The sequence below is a fragment of the Agelaius tricolor genome, unplaced genomic scaffold, assembly GCF_023055355.1.
Source record: "Agelaius tricolor isolate 1412-34295 unplaced genomic scaffold, bAgeTri1.0.p SCAF_5, whole genome shotgun sequence".
In the NCBI taxonomy this organism is placed as follows: Eukaryota; Metazoa; Chordata; class Aves; order Passeriformes; family Icteridae; genus Agelaius; species Agelaius tricolor.
Genome location: NW_027269265.1, coordinates 12,520,559 through 12,544,505, shown reverse-complemented (window position 1 = coordinate 12,544,505; position 23,947 = coordinate 12,520,559). Strand labels below are relative to the sequence as shown.

The 23,947-nt window shown below is 37.4% G+C and overlaps 1 protein-coding gene across 7 annotated transcripts in view; it reads left to right on the top strand.

The window, feature by feature from the left end:
• Positions 1–22,584, top strand: part of EML1 (EMAP like 1) — a 121,648-nt gene extending 99,064 nt beyond the window's left edge. For all 7 annotated transcript variants that reach the window (XM_071426490.1, XM_071426489.1, XM_071426488.1 and 4 more), the window contains 16 exons: positions 101–250; positions 1,361–1,430; positions 3,237–3,347; positions 5,067–5,162; positions 5,677–5,811; positions 7,269–7,368; positions 9,472–9,626; positions 10,886–11,011; positions 11,273–11,404; positions 12,714–12,781; positions 14,301–14,389; positions 14,913–15,010; positions 15,136–15,223; positions 15,409–15,504; positions 20,610–20,740; positions 21,023–22,584. In XM_071426490.1, the coding sequence (XP_071282591.1) occupies positions 101–250; positions 1,361–1,430; positions 3,237–3,347; positions 5,067–5,162; positions 5,677–5,811; positions 7,269–7,368; positions 9,472–9,626; positions 10,886–11,011; positions 11,273–11,404; positions 12,714–12,781; positions 14,301–14,389; positions 14,913–15,010; positions 15,136–15,223; positions 15,409–15,504; positions 20,610–20,740; positions 21,023–21,148 (1,771 nt within the window). In that variant the 3' untranslated portion in view covers positions 21,149–22,584. The remainder of the gene's footprint in view (positions 1–100; positions 251–1,360; positions 1,431–3,236; positions 3,348–5,066; positions 5,163–5,676; positions 5,812–7,268; positions 7,369–9,471; positions 9,627–10,885; positions 11,012–11,272; positions 11,405–12,713; positions 12,782–14,300; positions 14,390–14,912; positions 15,011–15,135; positions 15,224–15,408; positions 15,505–20,609; positions 20,741–21,022) is intronic.
• The last annotated feature ends 1,363 nt before the right edge of the window (positions 22,585–23,947 follow it).

Sequence of the window (23,947 nt, the reverse complement as noted above, 5' to 3'; positions counted from 1 at the left end):
AGACTACAAGGACAGAGAATCCTTTTTTTTTTTTTTTCCTTCTTGTTTTTAACATTCTTCATGGGTAGATGACGTTATTGCAGCTTGACCAGCACTCTAGCTATGGCTACAGGGGTCGGGACTGCCGCAGCAATCTGTACCTGCTGCCGACGGGCGAGACTGTGTACTTCATCGCGTCTGTGGTCGTGCTCTTCAACGTGGAGGAGCAGCTCCAGAGACATTACACTGGTCACAATGATGATGTGAAGTGGTAAGTCATCTAATAGCAGTTCTTTTTTTCTTCATAAGACATCTATTTGAGAGAGAGACACTCATTTTCCTTACTCTTCTTTTAGGATGATTGAGCATTATCTTCTTCTTTAGAATCTTCTTGCATTTTTTAAGTAGGGTTGAATTATTGCCCTTCACCAGGTGTACAGTCCCTTTAGGTTCAACCTAACCAGCAAAATAGTAGAAATTTCACCTGTGGCCTTCCTGGTATCTTCAGGCATGCTGAACCCATGGCAGATAGCCTGGGATAAACTAGACCTGGTTTGTTTGCTGCCATGCACACAGCCCAGATTGGGCTTCAAAGTGATTTAAGTGTGTTGAAGATCAGAGGATACTAGATACCAGCAAATATCAGAATCATTGAACTGAAATCTAAATAAACATATGGTTTATCTTGATGGTATCAGTCTGTTTGCACAGTGTAGCTGAAAAAGAGCACCTGGATTATCTGATGGGTGAAATGAGTTTGACATCCCTTCTTTAGATTAGGCATTATGAAACACCCATTGTCCCTCAAAGCCAAAAATAGGCCTGATAACCAAATCAGCTTGAATTGTAAGGATGTTTCATAAATTGAATTATTTGCATAATCTGGTTGTTTTACAAGGAGATTTTTACCTTGGACCTGTTCCATCTCATTTCCTTCTTTCAAATTTTCTGTCTCTAGATATTTCAAAGCTATCAGGTTTACTGGAAAGAGGATGCCTTTCTGGTTTGTAAAGCTAAATGAATTATTGCAGCAGTTCCTTTTGTAGGGTACTTGGCCTTTAGAATGGCATGCAAAACAGATGCAGTGAAAAAAGAATTCAGAGGACTTTAAAATACAAGAGTATGGCAATTGTTTTGTCAGTTCTGGTTTTATATTCTTTAAAAGTTTGCGCTTGTGCTGTGTGCTTTATATGACTAAAACAGGGCTATTTATTACAATCTCAAGTAATAGCTTGTTGAAATAGATTGTCAATAGATTAAATTGATTAATTTGATTAAAATTGATAATCATTTTTGATTAAAATTGATAATCATTTTAATCAATTGATAATTGATTAAAATTATTAAATAGATTAATGGCCTCTTCTTTTTTTTTTTGTAGCCTGGCTGTTCATCCTGATAGGATCACTATAGCAACAGGTCAAGTTGCAGGGACATCCAAGGATGGGAAAGTAAGTGGCTTCTTTAATGATGTATAATTGTTTATATTTCATAAGAATAGGTTATTAAGAAGATGCATGCTGTATTCTTTTCCTGCTGCAATTGGTCTTACATTTTTGGACTGAACAGAAGCAAAACATAATTTGAATGTTCCTATTGCACACTCTCAGAGTTACCCAACTCCATTATCAAGAGTGGTCAATGGTTTCTGGTTCCCTGACTTAGACTGAAGGTAAATTCGGAGCTGGTCTCTGGGAGGAATGGAGGGGTAAGGCTGCAAAGGAGACCTGAGAGCGTGGATGGATGTGGAGGAAAGGAGGACATTAAATTGTACAGTATGCAACGTCATTTTTGATCACAGCTACCAAAACCAAACTATGAAGAACAGGTTTGAGTTATTTGCTGGAAAAAAAAAAAAAAGAGGATTGGAAAAAGGACAAACCCTGTGGTTTGAAATAAGTATGGTTGTTGTTATTATTATTACATTTTAATTAAATAATAATTACAACAACAAAGACAACAAAAAGAGATAAATAAGACCCAAGAATGAAAAGTGATGTACAATGCAATGGCTTGCTGACTGATGGCCAGCTCATCCCCTAGCAGCAATTGGCTTCTCCTGGCCAACTCCCCAGTTTATGTACTGGGCATGATATTCTATGGTGTGGAATATCCCTTTGGACAGTTCAGATCAGCTGCCTGGACCATGCTGCCTCCTGGCTTCACATCTGCTCCTCACTGTCAGACCATGGGAAACTGAAGAGTCCTTGACTTAGGGTGAGCACTGCTCAGCAACAGCCAAAACATCTGTGTTATCCACATTATTCTTGTCCAAAACACTGTTTTACATCAGCTACGCAAAAGAAAATGAACTCTATCCCAGTCCAAACCAGGACAGGGGGGGAAAAAAAAGGAAATACCAGCTATGCAGTATAATTTTTATATAAAGATAACTTAGCTGAGTAACACAAACTATTAATTTTTATTATGTGTTGGAGCTTTTTTTAACTTACCAATGTATTTATGAAATAAAACATAAAAGTCTGAGGTCTGTGTTTGAGTGGAATACAGTATATAGGTATATAAAAGCCACTAATATAACTGAGGTATTGTTGCGCCCTTGGGTTTTTTTTAGATATATTTATTTATGTTAAAGGACGATTTCGCTGCTTGTGAGCGCGGACTCCACCAGCTGCCCGGGGCTGCCCCCTGGTGGCCGTGGGGGGCATCGCGGGGTGCCCGGAGCCAAAGGCAGAGGGGAGGAGCTGATCTGGGGCCAGGATGTACATCTGGAATTTTATTTACAAAATGCAATCTCATTCTGACTACAGTTGTAAAGAAGAGTTTGAACATAAAGTTATTTTCCCCAGCCATTTTTATAATGTTGAAATTAATTACATTTTAAAAATTCCTGAGCTTCTTTTCACACTTTTACCTTTTACATTTCCCAGAGTTATCTCTGTTGGTACAGTTTAAATTCTACCTGGGCCTACCAGTAAATCCCGTGTCACAAAGTCATCAACAATTTTCAGTTCATGCTGAGTATCTCAGTGGCCCTGAACTTTAGTGAACAAACTGATATCTGACATGCTGTACACTCTGCATAGTCAGTTCCAGATACTGGTCCTAGGCACAATAATCAGCAAACCATTTGTGATGTATCTGTGCTTACATGGGTGACTCTAGAGAAGTTCTGATAATTTTTATACCTTCAATTGTGATTTTTTTTTTTTTTCAGATGCATTCTCATTTTTTCAAATCCTGTTGGGTTTTCTCCATCATTGTTTGAGCTGATGTTTTCTGTGTGTGTTTTATAGCAATTGCCACCACACGTGCGTGTCTGGGATTCTGTGACTCTGAACACCCTTCATGTCATTGGAATGGGGTTTTTTGACCGAGCTGTCACTTGCATTGCTTTTTCTAAATCTGTAAGTAAAGTAAATGAGTAGTCATATCAAGACTGTTTGCTGGAAAGATCTTTGAAATCTTTTAAATTTAGGTGACCAAAACATACTTCCAAGCTGTCTTTTCTCCCAGGTTTCTCTGTAGAGGAGCAAAGCTTGTGGCCCATTTGTTTCCAGCAGCGTAGGTTGCTATTAAAGTTGACAATATCTCAGCATTCTGAGATTTACCATGTACTTAAAATAAACTGCAATTAATTTCTTTGGCAGTTGAAGAAATATTTGTGTACTTGAAATTTCAGCATCCCTACTTTTCTTGAATCATCCTATTCTGTTTCTCCCTGCATAAGAAATTTACTCTCTCTGCACCTTTTAATCCTCTCACTGTGTCCAAAATGATTGATGAAAGACTTTTTAAAAATTGAGGCTCCCATAGGAGAATCAAAATCTTTTGCTAAAAAGCAGCAAAGGCATATGAATAAAGGACTGTAAAATAGTAAAATCCTGTTGTTTGCCTCTTGGCACCATCCTTTGAACTCTAATCTTTCACAGAGATAAAGGAAATATTTACATGCTGATAAAGGCAGCATTTGAGTCCCATATAAAAACTTGAGTCTGTGACCTGGCATGTGCAAACTGCAAAGCCCCCTGTGCCCAACCAAATCTGTAAGCAGTGTATGTGGTGGTGTCTGGTTGTCCTGACAGCAGTTTTAGATAGGAGAGGACTACCTGGTGTATTCCCTAGACAAAATTTACTTCAGTGAAAGTTTCTACAAGCACTTGAAATCCATTGATAATTATGTTTCTAGAAAGTAGAAAAGAGAGGGCTGTATTGGGAGAACTAGTTAAGAATACAAAGGTGAAAGCTAACACAGTTTGACATCAACTTTGAAGGAAAAATAAAAGGATTTGTAAGCAAACACTCTGTAAATACCCCTCTGGAGGGAAACAGATGCATAATAACACAGGAGCACTATTGGCATTTGCCAGAAGAAAGCCAGTATTTAATATGTTTGCTGTGTGATTTTGGTCACAGCTTGGCCTGTTCTGAGCATCACTTCCCACTGAGTAGCAGCAGCTCTCTCACTTTAGATGCCCTCTCTTCAGGTTCCTTAGTCCTGCCTCTGCCCCACCTCATGGGCTGCTAAGGCACAGTTTTTGTAGCTGTGTCTGACACTTGTTTTGGGCCTGAAGAATGAAGAAAGAATGAAGGAATTAGGGTAATTGAGATTAGAAAGAGTGATAAATGTCATAACTATAAAAAAGACACCTGTCAAGAATAAGTTGTTTTCTAATTCCTTACTATGTTTTCTGATTTTGGTCCATTATACCAATATGAAGGATAAAAATGTTTCCTGTATTAACACACATCTGAGAATAAATAATTGGTTTAAATTGCAAAGAAAGAAATCCAGTATAGTTATCAGGAAAAGCTTTCTTAATAAAATAGATAATGATGTCTGTTTGCCTTTGGAATTTCCACTACTGAATATTTGTAAAGAGATATCTACCACATTCCTGACACTTGTCTGCAGTTTGCAAGAGTTTCTCTTCTAGGTCCCTTTTTAGCATGACCCTATAAATTATTATATTTTATGGAGATCTAACTACAAGTATAACAGTTAAAGAGTAAATATGTGTAAATATCTTCACTTACACATAGGTATTTCATTGTTTTGAATGTGTATTTATATGTTCCTCTTGTTGTTTGGATGATGCATTAATATTTCCCATGTTTTGCCTCAGAATGGAGGAAGCAGCCTGTGCTCTGTGGATGACTCCAATGACCATGTGCTTTCAGTGTGGGACTGGCAGAAAGAAGAAAAGCTGGCAGATGTCAAGGTGTTGCAATAAGATATTTTGTACTACTTGCTTGTATGTAGATCTAGTTTCTTGTAATAAAATATCTTTCTGTATTTAACTTTTTGTGCATTTTTAACACTTTCACTGTATAAAAGGCAAGGAACATGAAGAAAGGGAATATTTTCTCTCCGTTAAGATTATCCCAATAGTTTAGGTTTTTATAAAATTTTGTTGTTTGTTGTCATTCTAGAATTGATTAGAAAATTTTAGGCAGCAATGATAGGAGCATGTGCAGGAAAAAGATCCAAAACTAATCTTTTGTGTAGAAGTGCTCATTATCTGACATGATTTTTAGGGATACATTTTGATACTAACTTATAAAGACATAACATGTTTTGGCTACAAAGTAATCCAGTCTATGTAAGTAAATGAATAGCTCAGAATTATTCTTATATCAGAAGTATCAGTTTACCTAACTAGAGAACCATGTAATATTGTTTTCCTTCCTTTGCATTTTAGATTTTGATACAATGTTTTTCTTTTTCCTTCCAAGTGCTCTAATGAGGCTGTATTTGCTGCAGATTTTCACCCTACTGATACAAATATAATAGTTACCTGTGGAAAATCACACCTTTATTTTTGGACACTAGAAGGAAATTCCCTTATTAAAAAGCAAGGATTATTTGAGGTAAAATAAAATGTTTCTCTAATTTTATGTTTATAGTAATGATACAGTCATACAGAAATAAGGTTTAATAAGGTTTGAGTAAATCAAAAGAAGGGATTATTATTAAACTCAAAATGTTGCAGAAGCTCAGGTGGCATCCATGGTATGGCACAGAGAACTTTTCCATGGGTAAAACTTCCACACTGAAATTTTGAAATGCAATTGCCCATTTTTCCTTGTATTCTTTTTCCTATATTCTTTTTGCTACATACCCCCAGTCTCCCACTCACAACCTGTGGAAAATAAAATTACCTTAAAACTCTCTATGATTAAAAAAAAAGAGAGAGAATGTGTGATGGAGGAGATTTTTATTTTATAGGAGGAAAGACCCCATAAAAAATACATTTGTATGAATTTTCTTCCCTTTTCCTCTGTTCTGCTCAGACACATGCACATATGTCATTCAAATACAAATTGAGCTGGCCACTATTTGGTAAATATAATTTTCATTTCAAGGTTTGATTTGGTTTTGTTGTAGAATATAGACTAAGCTGTACAGCACTTGCATGCACAACTGAGGGATGTGTTTGCAATGACTGCAGATAACTCCAGTGAGTGCTAGTTTACTGCTTGTGGAAGCTCCTCGTGGCTCCCAAGGATAGTCAGAACAAATATTTACAATGTCAGTTCATATACTTTGTGTGAAATCAGGAGGAGATGCTGAGAGAATGCATGTAAATTTTGTCACATTTTATTTTTCATGTATTTTAAATGGATTTTTCTCCCTCTTCTGTTTCTGTTGTTCTTGATGATGGTTAGAGCTGGAAAAGGGTTGTGGTCCTTGCATAGAACAGCTCTTAGGTTGGGGGAGAAAGGGATCATACACACAGGTTGTCAACACGGAATATATAATGTCCTTAGAAGTTACCAGTGATGTTTTTGTTCCCTTACACATTTAATTTTTTTGTTGCTGTCAATGTCTTAAATGCAGAGTTTCATTATTGAAACTTGGGCTTCTTTCAAGAGATGATTCTTTCATTCTTACACTATGGCCAAAATCTCTAGTAATATTTTATTTTTTCTCCTAAAAACTTTGGAGTTAAGAATTATAATAATAAAGCTTGTTTGAAACTATGGCCACTTCTAAATACTCCAAGTCTTTGGCATTCTGCAGTAGTTGGGGAATTGGATTTATCTCAGAGCAGTCCTGGTCATGTGTTACATGTTGTCGGGCCTTCTCACTCACTCTGTCCCCAGCTTGCAATTAAAGGGTGCAGGATTGGGCCACAAACCTCAGGGGATGCATCTTCTGCCCTTGCACAGATTATTCTGTTTAGACTGTAGGAATGTATTTAACTCTTGTAGATGTTTAAGTGATAATAGAGCTGTATAAGACTAAACTAAATTAACCAAATGCATAAAGTTAAAATCCATGGGTTGTGTGTTGCTGTGAATGTATATTTTTCATAACCATGCAGAAACAAGAGAAGCCAAAGTTTGTCCTGTGTGTGACCTTTTCTGAAAATGGTGATACTATTACAGGAGACTCAAGTGGAAACATTTTGGTTTGGGGGAAAGGTAAGATAAAATTTCACTATTTACTTCCATCTAAATATTAGACTGTGCATGTAGACTTGAATGTAGAGCTTCATTTCAAGAAGAATAAATTTTATCTTGAGCTCTTTCCTACGACCAATCCAGCAGATTGTGCCTGGATTCTTTTCTACAAGAAGCTGAAGAATATCTGTACCTAACTGCTAGAGCACAAAATTCTATCAAAATTCTATCAAATGTGTTTCCCATGGTCAAATACTGAATCACAGAGCTGTGCCAGCATGCGGGGCTCCTGCTGATGTAAGAGATGCCAAGAAAAATTCTTTCTTTAATCACTGTACAGAAAGAAACATTGTTAATGTAATTGGTGATCTCCAGTCTCCTATCCTGTCCCTCTCTACTGTTTGCAGAAATTATGCCTATTGACACATGCTTTTAAAAAGACAACAAATAGCAGTATTTGTTTTCCTAGGAAGTCAAGCTAAAATGTATTCAGATCTAATTGTATTCCTCAGCTTTATTCCAGAAGAACAGATGGATAGGAAGAACTTCTTAAAAGGCATTTTCTAGTAAGAAGAGACCTTTTTTGAGGCAGCAGAAGGCAATGCCTGCCAGAGGGCAAACAGCAGCAATATCCTAAATGTGTACTTAGTGCCTGAGATGCCATGCATAGGGATAAGGAGGATCCCTTAGAGGAGGCCTTGTTAGCAAAGGAAGAAGGGATATGGATGACAGCTTTTTCCTATTTACTCAGTGCTTTCTCCCTAGATACTACTCAAAGGGATAAGATCCTGAAAACAATACAGTGGATCAGTTATACAGTTGAGCCTTACTGAGTTGTTTTGTTTTTTCTTTTTCAACCAAGGACTGTCAGCTAATTATCTCTTTGGCCAGTACACTGCTGGGGACAGGGGTGGATATGGTGTTTGTAACTTGGCTTCTCATTTATTTCCCTTTCCTTTTTCCTATGGTAATTTATAGCAAGGCACTTCAACACTTCTCCTTCTAAACTGACTTTAGAAATTGCACTGTCCCATGTCCTTGTTCTTTATTCTTATTTTGGACTGCCAGCAGACAAGGGAGGCAGGGACAGTGCGGTGCTCAGGGGCCAGTTTGCCATCATGCTGGTAGACCAATTTTTGCCTTGACTGCAAGCAGCCTCCTCTGCCCTTTCTCCCAGAAATAAAAGGGAATTCTCTGTGTGCTCATGATCTCAACTTCTGCCAGCTCTTTAGGGTTGGACAAAAATGTTTTTCTTCTTTTTCTGTCTCAGTACAGTGTACTTGCTCTGCCTTCACTACTTTTGATTCAGAGCTCTATGTGCAAGAGAGGGCTGCTTCCACCAGGTCAGAGTACCCTTAGCAAAAACTTCTCTTAATAGAAGTCAGTTGTGCCTGACACATTATATCCATAGACATGGATGAAGGAAAGGCAATTGGTTTTTCCTAACTTCCATCAGCCCCTTACTTGTGCTAAACATCAAGTTAGCCAAGCTTTGATGCAAGGTGCACATTTCAGTAATAGAATCACCAGTAATAATTTATTTGTACTTCATAATAGTAATAATTCACCAAATTAATCTAATGTAGTTGGTTTTGACAGTGTTGAGTCTAAGCTACTTGAACAAGCCAAGTTCATCAGTAAATAAGTACAGAGAGTGGAGAGTGATCAGCACATTCTGCCAAATATACAAGGACCTCTAGCTTACTCAGATTTTGGTACAAGTTCAGGATCTGGAGTCTGTAGAATATCTTATATCTGGAGGATAAAAGTTACTGGCTTATGGGTTTTTACTGATAAGGTGTGTAGTGCTACTGCAGGTCAGATGTGATGTCAAATTATTTTGCTTAAATGCCCTTGAAAGGTTTAAATGAACCTATTTTGTTTTGTTCTTGACCTAGACTGAGTATGTATATTTTCATTTTTGAACTGGGGAGAATATATCATAAAATGTACTAATTCATCCTCTTCTGTGGGTCTGTGTGTTTTGGTACAGCACCCCATGCCCACTGTTATTGTTTAAATGCAATCCTTGAGAAACAGTAGAGGAATGGAGGAAAAAAATGGGGGGAAAGGAGCTATTCAGCTGAGTATTTCAGTAATAATGCCTTTTTCCCTTCTATTCAGGTACCAACAGAATAAGCCATGCAGTTCAAGGAGCACACGAGGGTGGAATCTTTGCCCTGTGTATGCTGCGAGATGGCACTTTGGTATCAGGGGGAGGAAAGGACCGAAAGCTGATATCTTGGAATGGAAACTACCAAAAAATTCACAAAACTGAGGTGATATTGCCTATCTTGAAATTACTCTGCTACTTAAAAGTCTATTGTCCTCTGAGCATATTTTTAATTTTTTTTTTCTTATGGATCTGTGTTCTATGGGAGAGCAAATCAGTGGTAAAATACAGTATTTTCATATGCTGAGTTGGAAGGGACCCATCAGGATCATGGAGTCCAACTCCTGGCCCTGCACAGGACACCTCAAGTTTTCAGTCCTCAGGTCATTCCTGTGACTGCCTATTCATTAACATAATATTTCCTTTCTAAGGTCTGTGGTAGTTGGAAAACAAATCTTGTGTATCTTTCCATATCATTTCTTCCTTTCTTTGCATTTAATAATGTGAGGTAATGTTTAACTTCAGAATATTACAGTATTGAAGTGGTTTTATACATTCCTCTTTCCCAGAATGATGTCAGGATCTTTTTAGGGTTTTAATACTTAAAGTATTTCATTTATTTCTTGGTTGATGTTTTTGTTTTTAAAATGTAATTTAAACAAAATTTGAAAACTACTCCAGCTGCTATGTAGGAACTTAAAATACTAAAGCAGAATTTGTTTGGACAGAGCTACTTTGTTTACATACTGTATGTAAGAGAAGAATCAGCAGAAAAGTCTGAGGAAGGGCTTCAACTCTACTATATAATATTAAATAATAATGAAATAATAATACTATATAATTAACTTTTTAATATTAATAATATTTAATGTTGCAAATATATATACAATTGATATGTCTCTTTTTGTAATTCAGTTTTTAACACAGTACAAGGGACATGCTTGTTGTGCTGTTTCTAACTGTGGTGTCCTTCTTTTTTCTCTTATTTGTTCATATTCTGGTATTCTTTGTTATTTTACATCTTCCCTTGAACTTTATTTTAGAGATTTGCACTGGCTCTTTCAGAACCTAGGCTGCAATTAAAGAAACATTCATTGCCAGAAAATGTTCAGAGTAGAAATGCTTATTCTGATATCACAGCTGCAATTAAATACTATTGAATTAACACAGCATGAAGGAGCCTTTTGTGTTTCTTGAAATACTTGATTTAGCTGAGTATTCTGTAGATAAGAATGTCTTGTCTTGCAGTGTTATAGAAGTTACTGAGCTGCAAGTTGTTATAAAATTTTGCAAGACAGGCATGTGTATTAATTTGTTTCATTACTTTGCTGTGCAATATTTATTAAAACACATTTACCACTTTAAAAATGGCAATACCTAACAAATTGTCTGACTTTCCTGTCCTTTTGTCTGTTCTGACCACAGATTCCAGAGCAGTTTGGTCCAATAAGAACAGTAGCAGAGGGAAAAGGGGACGTTGTATTAATAGGAACCACCAGAAACTTTGTCCTACAGGGCACCCTGTCAGGAGACTTTTTCCCTATTACCCAGGTAAGCTGGGTTTCCTTACAGGAACACTTCTAAGTGTGTAAGAGCAATAAATATCCTGTTTAAAGTTAATTTTCATAAATATGCTTCTGATTTATTATTACAGTATTTTCAGCAGTAAGAATAATTATAAATATGTATCTATGTAGAGCTAACATATTTTTGGAATGTTTTAATATATATTTTGGTCATTTTAATACTGTTTAAACATGTTTAGTTTTCATGGCCTGACCTTCTTGTCTAAAAGCATCTCTGCTTGCATAGGGCCACACTGATGAGCTTTGGGGACTTGCAGTCCATTCCTCTAAGCCTCAGTTCTTCACATGTGGACATGACAAACACATTACACTCTGGGATGCAACCACTCACCATCCTATCTGGAACAAGATTATAGAGGTATGCATTTATTAAATACAGCTCTCCTGTTACAGAAATTCTCTAGTTATTTCTTTTTTTCTTAAGATTATTGTTTAAAATTACCTTAAAATATTAACTTGTGAGAAAAAAATCATTTCATGTTAACCTATTTTTGTCATAGAAATCAATGTAAAAGCTTTTTAATGCAGCTCTTCTGAGTACAAGTTAGATTAAATCCACTGTTTGAACCTCTGGCTTATTCAATAAAATATCTTTGCATTTGCTATGAAATTATACTTTGAAAACATTAGCAAATTTTCCTTTCTGTAATGCTGTAGTGTTTTAGAAACTGTGCATAGAAATCCTGGATCTCAACAATTCTCTGAAATTTTCTTTAGAGTTAGTAATTCTTTTCAATTTGTCACTTGCTTATAATTAATGAGAATATTCTTTCCACCTAGCCTCTAGGGCTAGTAATGACCAATTACTAAAAATGTCAGCAGCTTTACTGAAAGAGCTACAATGTGATACTGTTTTAAAATACAGAAAATTAAGGACACAAGCATTTCCATGAGATGGATCACCGGGCTGGGTTTTTTGCTTGCATTTTAAAATTATGTTTTAATGGTATAAGGAAAAAAAAAGCTATATTGGTATTTTCTGCTATAACCTGAAAAGTTCTGGATCTCATTCTTTGTAACTGGACAGGTATTATAAAGAAAATGCTTACCTTTTTTTAGGCATATGTTTAAATTGCAAGAAAAACACTAGAGTTTTACAAGGTAAAATGTTTTAAAATTGCACATCCAAATAAGAAACCCAGTTTATGCCCTTAATCTCCCACTGAGCTGCAGCTTAGGAGGTGCTAGAAAAAAGGTGTTGGTGTGTAGGAGTTAGGCTTTACCCCTCCTGCAAAGTGCACATACCTTTGTTGAGTAAGGGACTTGCTTGTCCTTCACACTGCAGGTAAACTGCAGCTTTGAGGCTTAATTCTAAGGTCAGCTCTAGTTTAAGAAGTTATTTTTATCTCTTATTTCTTTGGGATTTGTTGAGAAGCTGCCATTGCCAATGTTCTTGTCATGAAATCACTTGCCAAATTATTTTTAGAGAGTAAGGAAAAGAAAAGAGTGGCCTTGTATAGAGGGAAGATAAGTTAATTAGATAATATCTCAATTAGTTAAAAATGCTTTTTTACGTCTCAAGTTTATTTTGAAAGAGAAAATATGACCCCTAAAAATCAACAAGATAGCTTTACTGTGTTCCAGAGGCAAATAATTGAATTGTATTTTTGTTATAACTTGATAGCATGGACTGGTAAAAAATCATGCTTCTTTCTGAAACATTTCAGGATCCAGCACAGTCTTCAGGTTTTCATCCTTCAGCATCTGTAGTTGCAGTAGGGACACTAACTGGAAGGTAAGAGGTGCAGAGCTACACCTTGGGCACCAAAAAAATCTGATTTTTCCAGCTCACATCCAAGCTCATGTAGATGTATACAATCACACGTCTTCATTCACTATCGATTTCTATTGAATTCCACTGTGAAATTTATTTGTATTGCCTTAGTGCCTAGAAGCCCTAGGCTTGGGCCAGCACCCTGTGTTTGCTGAGTGTTGCAGGAGCAAAGAGATGGTTTCTGCCCTGGGAGAGAGACAGTGTAGATCAGTGGGAGGAGACATTTAGAGAGGGCAGAAAATCTAGATGAGCTGTGAGACCTGGCATGGGAAGTACTTTCACCATACCAGTGACCTAAATGTTGAATCTTTGTGTCCACTGGGAAAAAGGAGAGGCTAAAGGGGGAGTTTGATGTAGTGGAGGGAGATTTCCTCCAAGGCCTTTAGGGCTGCATGGAGGAAATCCCATAGAAAAATTCTGTGTTTTGGAAAATGCAGTGAGTGGTTCATGATCCCTAATGCAGTGACAACCAGAGAGGTTTTAAAAAAATTGCCAAATGTTCCACTGTGCTAGACATAGTGTAAAAATGCACATTAAGAGACTTGTTCTGTTTGCAGAGTGTGAGGGATAAACAAGGCAGAGGAAACTGAGGTGCAGGAGAGTATTTTAGGCAGCAGGTTGAGCCCTTGGTGACATCAGTGGCAGCTGCTGGGTTTATCTGTGGTTGTCTCTCACAGGAGGGACTGCCTTTGCCTAACTTCTCCCTCTCCTTTAGTGTCACTTGAGGGCAGGCTTGGCTGTTAGTACTGAAAACAGTTCCAGTTCACTGAGAACATACAGGAAGCTTGTAGGTTATGAGGCAAGCTTATTTCAGATTTTATATCAACCCTAAATAAAGGACTTACTTTTGTTACTGAATGTACTAAATAAAGTAAAACAGAAGGAGAAACTTTGAGAGGAATATTCTCTTTATCTTTAGTAATCTGATGCAAGTATTGAAATGCAAATTTTATCTTTGTCCTTTCTACATGTTTTCACAAACTAATTTTTGGCTCATTAAAATTAATCAATTAAACTAAACTACTGAAAAAATAATGAATTAATTCACTTTAAAATAAATTAATTAATCTCTTTCTTTTATCAGAAGAGAATGGTCCTGATGCCTGTTTGTGTTTTCCCTTGCTCTAGGATTTAATGCAGCCATCAATTTAAACATCAGTATAGCATAGAGGAAGGTCTTTAAAGGAGGAGATATCACAAGCAATGCTTATTTTATTCTTATGCATGACATACTAAAACACACTGAAATCTGAAGGCTAATATTGGGGTCCATGCCCATGCATTTTTACAGATAAAAAAGATGTGAAAGAAGTTATCCTTTTGTTAAAGTAAAAATAGACCAAACTGAGTAGCATTTGCTGTTTTTCTCTTCTTGGTATAAAACTTACGCTATTTTGACAGAAGAAAAGTTGGTCAAGATTACAGTAGATTTAAATTCCTTTTGGAATGATTTATTGGCCTATTTCTGTGTTTACAACAGGTGGTTTGTGTTTGACACAGAAACAAAAGACTTGGTCACTGTACACACAGATGGAAACGAACAGCTGTCTGTAATGCGTTACTCACCAGGTTTGAGAGCATTTATTTACTGGGAAAAAAAGGCATTGAATTTTTTATTAAATTAGGGATTGGCTTGTTTTATAATAAGTCCCTTCTTGCCACACTGAAGTTGAAAATAACTGTGCCATGAAACATTGGCAGAACTTTATGGGTGGTATCTGAAGCTCTGGTTTTGTTTTCCCTCCCTCCCCAACATGTTCAATATGGTTTCACTGGGAAGAAGGGGAAAAAAAAAGACTTAACTCTGCTGGTTATTGCAATCAGGTTAGCCCTAAATTAACTGTAGCTGCTACCAAAATTGTCATGTGTTTTTAACAGTAATATTTGTTAGTATTAAATTGCTGGTTTTTAGTCTTGATAAATACATTAACATGCAACTGGAAAATTAAAAATAAAATTTCATTTATTCATTTTTCAGTATCAAGGCCTTTAAGAACAGTTCCTCTTGTCTGTGACTTTTCAAACAAACTTTTCAAAATTAGCCTAAGTTCTTTCTTACAGAATAATTGCATTTTCACTTTTCTGTTTATAGATGGAAACTTCTTGGCAATAGGTTCCCATGACAACTGTATTTATATATATGGTGTAAGTGAAAATGGAAGAAAGTACACTAGAATTGGCAAATGTTCAGTAAGTAACCTTTTTTTTGCTGGTTCAGTATCAACACCCAAAGTGTATTTTGTAGCACTGTATTAATACTGTCAAATTGTGGCACACTGTTTGTGCAGTTGATACAATGCATTTTCTCTTTGTAGGGTCATTCCAGCTTCATTACTCATCTGGATTGGTCTGTTAATTCACAATATCTCGTGTCTAATTCAGGAGACTATGAAATCTTATACTGTGAGTAAGAATTAGATTTAGTCCTTTTGTGCAAAGTTCATGCAGTCTGACACAGATTAAAAATTTAAATGAGACCATATAACTGCCAAGATCAACCATATGTTTTAATTCATCTGGTGTAATCAGAAATCTATACAAGTTGAGAATTAAATATGTTGTTATGTGGGTTTTTTTTTCTTTTCTAGGGATCCCCTCTGCTTGTAAACAAGTTGTGAGTGTTGAAACAACTAGGGATATAGAATGGGCCACTTACACCTGTACTTTAGGATTCCATGTTTTTGGTAAGTATATTTCCTCTTATAAGTTCTTACCATTCTTCTTATTAACAAACACTTGCAATGCCAACTTTTGCTTATGAAACATGACTATTCATAATTCAGGGAAAAATACAGAACTTCTGTTATGCCATTTTTATTACAATCTGTCTCCTTATTTCAATCCAGAAAGACTCTGATTTAATATTCTTGCTAGCTTCAAGTACAAATATCATATTACAACATAAGTGGGAGATAAGGAAAAAATCACATACTGCTCTTTCTGTCACAGTGGTGCAGCTTCTCATAATGTTTAATTTAAAGTACCAGTTCTGTGAAATTGTCATGTATTTAGGCAGTTACTGGGTTGATTCCCCTTACCAAAACTGGTTTCATTTGCTCTGCTTATTGTGCAAGCACAAAATGAATGATAGTCTCCTTTATTAAGAACTTATCATGTGTTGTGATAGAGTCTGTAGCAATTAAATTGAGTGAAAGAAATTCAAAAAGAAAAACATAACAAAATCCAGTGGTTTGTTTCCATGGGACTTCTCTTTTGCTAATTTTGAATAATCCACTTTCCCCAATGTAGTCTGAAGCTTTGTACTCATTCTACAATATGTGCAGGACTGGACAGATGGTTACAAAAAATGAGTACAAGAAGCTTCAAATTCTTGAGTCCTCAAGAGGAAATAGGAAGCCGTGGTAGAAGTTCAGAGTCTGGTTTGGTATAAGTGGTAAACAAGGAATATTTGCACCCATGTTTCAAGTAGAATAGATTGCAGTGATGTGTTTGAAGGCAGACAGAAAGGGCATGGTTTCAATTTTCAAGGGCCTGAAGATGCTGTGGCAGTAGCAGTATGCTGGGAAAACACCTTCAAGTTTTCTGTCATTTAGCTGACAAGCAGTGCTTGGATAGCACTTGGATATCACAGCACACAGATTTTGTAAAAGCAGGAAATCCTGCAAGATTGGCTGCATATTGACATGATGTATGTTTCATTTAAGGGATAGAGGCTCTTATGGAACTATTAAAATATTTCTGGGGTAACTATGTGGTACACCCCACACATAGTTACAAAGCTACAAAGTGCTTGCATTTAGCATCACAGGTTCAGATACTCTGAGATACTAAATATTTTTTGTGAGGGTTCCTTACTTTTTAGTTCAGATTCCTGCAAAATACAGTCCTATTAGAGTCTGGGGCTGCTTTTGATGTATTGAAAGAGGAGAGATGCATGTCACACTTGAGAGGGAATCTCCCTCTTGCAGCAGATCAGCTTCTTGAGCCAGAGCATGGGACAAAATAATCTGCTGAGGGGGGAGGAGACATGACACTGCTAAAGCTGGAGTGTTACAAAGCCCAATGCTTTAAAAAATATTTCTTTAATAAAAGACTTACTACAGTTTAATGACAAACCCAGTTAGTGCCTACTGCTTTCAGTAGGGAAGGAGTAGTTTGGAAAGTTGAAATAAGTCAGGTATTTTCAAAGTATTTGAGTGTGATGAGCCTTGTTCTATCTGTAAAAGCAACTGGTTAGTGTCAGTTTGAGACTATAAGTACTTATTTTCAACACCTCACAGAGAACAGGCAAAGTACTGAACAACTGGAGAATGAAAGCAATATCTGCACAATCATATATATGCCTTCAGAGCCCATATGGAGAGGCTAAAGTGCAAAGTGAGTGGCTAGAATAACAAATTGAAGAAGCACATAGATTATGAGCTGGAAACCAGTCCATTTTTATTCTAAGTCAATCAGTACTTTAGGGCCTCAGAGCAGCCAGTTTGAACAGTCTTCACATGCTTGCTGGGATGGCCTCAGAAGCAGCACACAGAAGCAGCAATCACAGCATCCAGGATGTGTGGCTTCTAGTATATTAATTTTTCAGTAGCTGTAGCTGACTGAAGGCAGGGATATTTTCTCTCTCTGGTAGAACATAAAAATCCCAAACTATGCATAGCACCCTCACTCAGCATAACCAATGCAGGGGGAAAAGAGAACTCTGGTCCCTTGAACACCTGTCTTTGAGCACGGGAACACATTAGTCAGCCTGCTAGTGTTTAGAGATGATTTAACTGAAAGTCAATAGCATGTAAAGAAGTGTGCTTGAGGGGGGATGTTTTAGTGATACAAACACATAAATGTGAAGGAGCAAAGACTTTAAAACACACACTGATCTAGAAGCTCTTTCAAGAGCCGTGTGCTGCTGGATACACAAGTAAGGTATCAGTTCATAGCACGTGCCAAGTTTTGAAAAAAATTGTATTTGAGGTGAGGGACAGAAACAGAAGAAATCTAAGATACTGTACAAAGCCTGACAACATTGCAAGCAAAGCAGAACTCAGACTGGTTGGGTTCAAAACTGACTAGAACATTGGAAATGGATTACTATGTTTGAATATCTTCATTAATAGCATGCATCATAAATCAGCATGTAAAGTTTGTAGGTGGTGTAAAGCTGCAGGATTAGCAAGTTATCTTGAGAAACAGAGGAGTGGTATGAAAAAAGGAAGGAATTCAATAGAGTTCAAAGAGGAGGCTCCCCACTAGAATGGCAGAACCCAGTTGTACAAATGCAGAACAGCTGAGACAAGATCTGCACAGAAAGATCAGATTACTTTTGCATACAAACTGAACATGAGTCAACAGCATTATGCTGTTGTAGGAAGGGCAGATACATTAGTGAGATGTGTAATGAAAAGGATGCCATGCAAAATGTGAAGCAACCATCCATTTATCAGTATTGGCTTCAGGCACAGATAGAATGGCTGCTTCTGGTTTTTGCACATTGGACCAACAGATAATGTGCTGACTAGCAAGAATAATTAATTATCCATCTAAATATTGTTCTGGGAGAAGAGATGTAATGAATGAATTTTAGAGAAGAGGAGGAAAAAATAGCATGGCATCAGTCTTCAAATGAGAGAAATGAAATGGTCTCTTTTACAGGCCTGCAGAGGATGGGAAAAAATAAGGACTACTTTTTCAGCAAGAGGGATTCACTTTGCATGTTCATAAAAACTGAATGAGGCACTGGGGTAAATTTTGAAAGAACCAAGAGATTCAAAGAAAAATCCTGCTCTTATCCTTTCCCCATTTCAAAATTGCAGTCTTGTTTCTTTAACCATTTCCTTCAGGGGTTATTTATCCTTCAGGGGTTATATATTCAGCTTGTCATAGTGACCTCTTGGGAAGACTCCTGCCTCTTTTCAGCTAGCATTTGATATTCATATAGCCTCCTTCTTGTCAAAGCAGATAGTGGAAAATTTTCTGTTTCTCTTTTTTCTGCATATTCATAATTCCAGGAATAGCAATTATTATTTTTCTTTGCAGCTTCCATTTATTTGGGCCTCTTTTACTATCCCTGATCTAGCAATGTGGTGTTTCCACACATATCAGGGAAATTAAGAGCAGTCTACAAATCAGACCTTGCATTTGATTTACAGCAATTTGTAATTCCTTATGAAGACATGGAATGACCTGGTAGTGAAGTGCTGTGCAGTGATACAAAGGCTGTATTTGGGAGGAATCCCAGTGACTGAAGGATAGCTGTTCCCACAGTGCATGGCAAGTGCCCACTGTGGGGTTTTGAAGTGTCCCAAAGAAGGAGGAACTGGACTGTGCTTTGGGAGTTCTTAGGGGAGCAGGAACTCTCTCACCCTGAGCTGCAGCAGCAGAGGAGGAGCGTGCCCTTGAGTGGGCAGGGCTGCAGGGACACACTGCAGGGGACAGGTGACACAGGACACACTGCAGAAGGCAGGTGACACAGGACACACTGCAGAGTACAGGTGACACAGGGGCACACTGCAGGGGACAGGTGACACAGGGACACACTGCAGGGGACAGGTGACACAGGACACACTGCAGAAGGCAGGTGACACAGGACACACTGCAGGGGACAGGTGACACAGGGACACACTGCAGGGGACAGGTGACAGAGGACACACTGCACAAGACAGGTGACACAGGACACACTGCAGGGGGCAGGTGACACAGGGACACACTGCGGAGGGCAGGTGGCAAAGGGACACACTGCAGGGGACAGGTGACACAGGGAGACACTGCAGAGGGCAGGTGACACAGGACACACTGCAGGGGACAGGTGACAGAGGGGCACACTGCAGGGGACAGGTGACACAGGGGCACACTGCAGAGGGCAGGTGACACGGGAACACATTGCAGGGGACAGGTGACACAGGGACAGGCACTGAAAGTCACAGAGCCAAGACAGGGCAGGGGTTTTGCCAAGTCATGATGGCAGAACAGGCTGTATAACTGAAGATGACAGTGGTCTCTGAAAGCTTGCTGCCCTTTATGTTGAGTAGGGATTAGATAAAATCTAAATTAGAAAATCATAACCAGAAAAAGCCTGCAGTACTGCATACAAAATCCTGAAATTTCAATAACTGGGTGGATTTTAGTAAAATTGCAATTTATTCCAGGCAAGTATTCAAAGGCTTTGAAGATGTGGTACAGATTTGGTCTCTGCACTGTTGACCTTACAGTTTGATTTTAGGACACTACTTCATGCATGAACAGCAAAGAGTACAGTCTGTGGGGAAGGAAGAGAAGCACTTACAGTAGAACAAAAGCATTCAAAAACCTTATAGAAGGTTCAGTTCCTTTTCAAGAGATCTATTAATTAATAAATAATAATTTAAACTACGGAATGTCTTTTTTCATAGACTTTAGACTTTAGTAATATGAAGAGATTACTTTTGGATCATATTCTAGTCTAAAAAACATTCCCATGTAATATGAAAAAGTGTGTTAACTCATACATAAGGAGAAGGGAAAATAAAAGCAGTAACTGTTACTTTTCCACATAACCATATGAAAATTCTTTCAGGCTCAGACACGTGACTGTAATTCAGTACAATGCATCTTCTCAGAATACAAAGCACTTTGCTGACTAGAGGGAATAAAGTGGTTTTTTATATGTTTGGTTACCTCTTAGGATTTGGACTTTAGGTGGTGTGGAAGTACACATTCTGACTCAGATGCAGTTATTTTTATATGTTCTTCTTTTCCTTAAACAAGTAATCCTTTATTACTATTTTAACAGAAACTTAGGCTGTCACTTCTATTTCCTCTATAGAAGCCTTTAATTAGTCCCTCTGTGTTTCAGGTGTGTGGCCTGAAGGTTCAGATGGCACAGATATCAACGCTGTCTGTCGGTCCCACGGGAGAAAACTGCTGTCAACAGGAGATGACTTTGGCAAAGTACATCTCTTCTCCTATCCATGCTCACAGTTTAGGGTAAGGTATTTCCCAAAAATTTACTCTTGTAGTTTGCACAAATGCATTAATTGTTGTTTTCCTTTGAACAAAAAAAACCATCCCCAAAACACATTAGAACAGGAAGAATGGGAGTATTTATATATCTAAGGGATTTATTTAAAGTTGACTGAGACAACAATTAAATTTAAAAGTTAATTTAATATTAAAATACTTCAAGAGAATGACGTGATGCCTTGGTTTGATTGTTGCATGAATGTTCTAATGAGATGCTTTTATTCTCACTAATATGGTGTTTTCTAGGCTCCAAGCCATGTGTATGGTGGACACAGTAGTCATGTAACTAATGTAGATTTTCTCTGTGAAGACACCCACCTCATCTCCACAGGAGGAAAGGACACAAGTATTATGCAGTGGCGAGTCATTTAAAGGAAACAGCAGCATGAACATACACAGTTGAGTCGACCATGCACAGAACTTATGTATAAACTGTATATTTAAAACTTAACAGTATGTTTGCAGTTTAGCCTGGTCACTGTGATTTTTGTTTAAAAAATTCTTACAAACCTCAGGAAAATTAAGCCCTGTGCTGGTTACCTTACTCAGTCTAGTATTTTTTTTTCATTGTGTCACACCTTAAGGTTGATCGTTCTCTGTTGTACAATATACAATGCAGTACAAGTTTAATATAAGAAATGTGGCTTGACAGTTTGCAATACAGTGGTATCAGCAGAATGTGACTATCTTAAATGTTTTCTATAAACACTGCTAAACTGGTCACAAAAATGCCTTTCAAAGACTGTATATATGTGCTTATTCGTTTCACTATCTACACTTTGTACTATATATCTACTTATATAGAAAAATCTATGACAATGTCAAGGTACTGAACTGTTTCTGCTGGAGGCTGATGAATAGATACATAAAGTATAAACTGCAATTTAAGATGCAAAAATTAGTGTTCTAGACCTGAAAATGTGAATGCTGGTAAATTTGCATTCTCTTGGTAACAGCACACTGTGGGTGTCACCAATGAGGAGTTGTGTTCCTTTCCCAATGAATCAGCAGGCTTTGTCCCAGTTTGACCTGAATTTTTCAGCAGGGCTTACAGATGTCTGTGTGGTTCAGGTAGTCCATATGAGTTTAAATTAAAAATCTTTTTACTTGTATATGAAAAATTTCTTTTTGAAAACAAACCAATAAAGCTTGGCCACATCCCCATTATTGGCTCATATATTTAACTAATATGTATATTAATCAGCATGATGCTATATTGTACATGTATAAGATTTTAGCAGTTCATAACAAATGGTAAGGCCATCTAGCTTTACTTTTTTATGCTTATGGATACTGTATATTTGTATTTTAAGACCAAGTAGACCAAGTCTAAAGATATCTTTTTAAGTGTACCATAAACCTGCAGAGGGTAAAGGAAGACTTGGAAGCCTACATGAAATATTAATGTGTAACTTCTGGCCCCTGTGTTTTGTGCATGGATGGGTATTTATAGTATGAAATAAGATTGTGTTTTGCAATGAAGTAACAGTGGAGGTGGTATAAAATGGTTAAGAAGGCCTTATCAATGTTGATTGTGACACAGATTGAAATGTATTGTTTACTATGAGGAATGTATCTGAAGAATTTTAAAAGAAGAGTTCTAAGTGGACTCGAAAAAAGTAATATTAAAATTTTGCTTGTAACGGACAGTAAATGTTAATTCTCTGAACTCTAAAGCACTGGTTGTTTAGAGTGATTTAAATGAAATTGAACCAATAAATTTTGAAACTTTTTTATTACATCTCCAACCTCCTACACTGAAAGTGCAGGACACCAATAAACATGTATTAAAGTGACTTCTCAATGCATTCTTCTTGTTTAGTAAGGTGTCTTTGTTTAAGCATGATAAAGAGACAGGCTTTTAGTTAACAACAACCTTTGTGATTTCTCAATTAGAGATGCATTTGAAAATATTTGGCAGTAAAATCTAGACTTTGGGGTACATAATTTTATGTGTGCCCATGACCCTGGGGACATGGTGACAATCTATACCTGGAGAGTGAAACTCCAGCTTTGCAGCAGGAAGGACACCCCACATGCTCTCACTTACAAACTGCCTTGGTCCTGCCCCCCAGTACACATCTCCCATTTCTGGGTGCTCAGCTGGTGGAATGTTGTTCCACTGCTCAGATTTATGCTCGTGGCAAGAGCTCCTGACAATTTCTGTGTTAGGAACTTGTCCTCAGGCAAGACCTTTGAAGGCCATGGTTTCAGGGTCACTTTGCCCTGATGTGACCTGGCACTGTCACTGAAGGCAGAGGTCTTGATCCCAGCTGGTTACTCTGATCCCGTGCAGCAGCACAAGAGTTATTGTGGCCATAAGCAGAACCCAGCTGGGACACAACAACTAAGGCAAACAAAAAACCTGTTTCCTCAGTTTCTGATCTAGCTGTGCAATGTGAAAAATAAATGGCCAAAGGAGCACTGGAACAACTTTTTTTAATATTGATGTTAATCTCCCTCTTCTTGAAGTGTGTGTGAAGCTAAGGCACAATACCCTTACCCTTTCTAAGGTTAACTCAGTCATAAGAGTCCATAACACACAAGTGACAGGTTTTCATTGTGTCTGGATGCCTGGTTATCCACAATGCCTTTTGGTGATTTTTTTTTAATTTGCTTTTGCAAATGGGGTGCTTTCAGGTTTTCTGCTTTTGGAACTGTAGGTGACTTGTCATTACATGCAGCAGAGAAAACAGTAGTTGCAAATTGGCTTGGCTCATTCCCTTTTATCCTTCTCACATGGTGCTACTCTTGGGATATAGTAAAGCATTTGTGATCCCTTTCTTCATTTTAAACTGTTATCCTTTAGAAGAAATAGATGAGGAATACTGCAAGTTCATCCCTAGGGTTACTGATCAAAGGGCTTTTCAACAATCCCATCCCATCTGTGCCTCTGCTGCTCCTCTGTTTCTAACTTTTGCTGTTAAATGTGTCTTTGTTCCTCTATGAAAACCTGATAAATGTATTAGCTGAATTGGCAAATGGTGGGTAATGTCTTAAGCCAAATATCCGTTTGATGACTGTTATTCTCCTTTCTTTATCCAGGAAACTCTACACAATTTTGCCATTGTTATAGCTAATCTTCAGCTCTCCTCTCTTCCATCCTTGTTCCTTTGTTCTTGCATTTATTTGTTTTCTCAGGAGTGTCTTCTGTTTCACTTTACAAGAAAA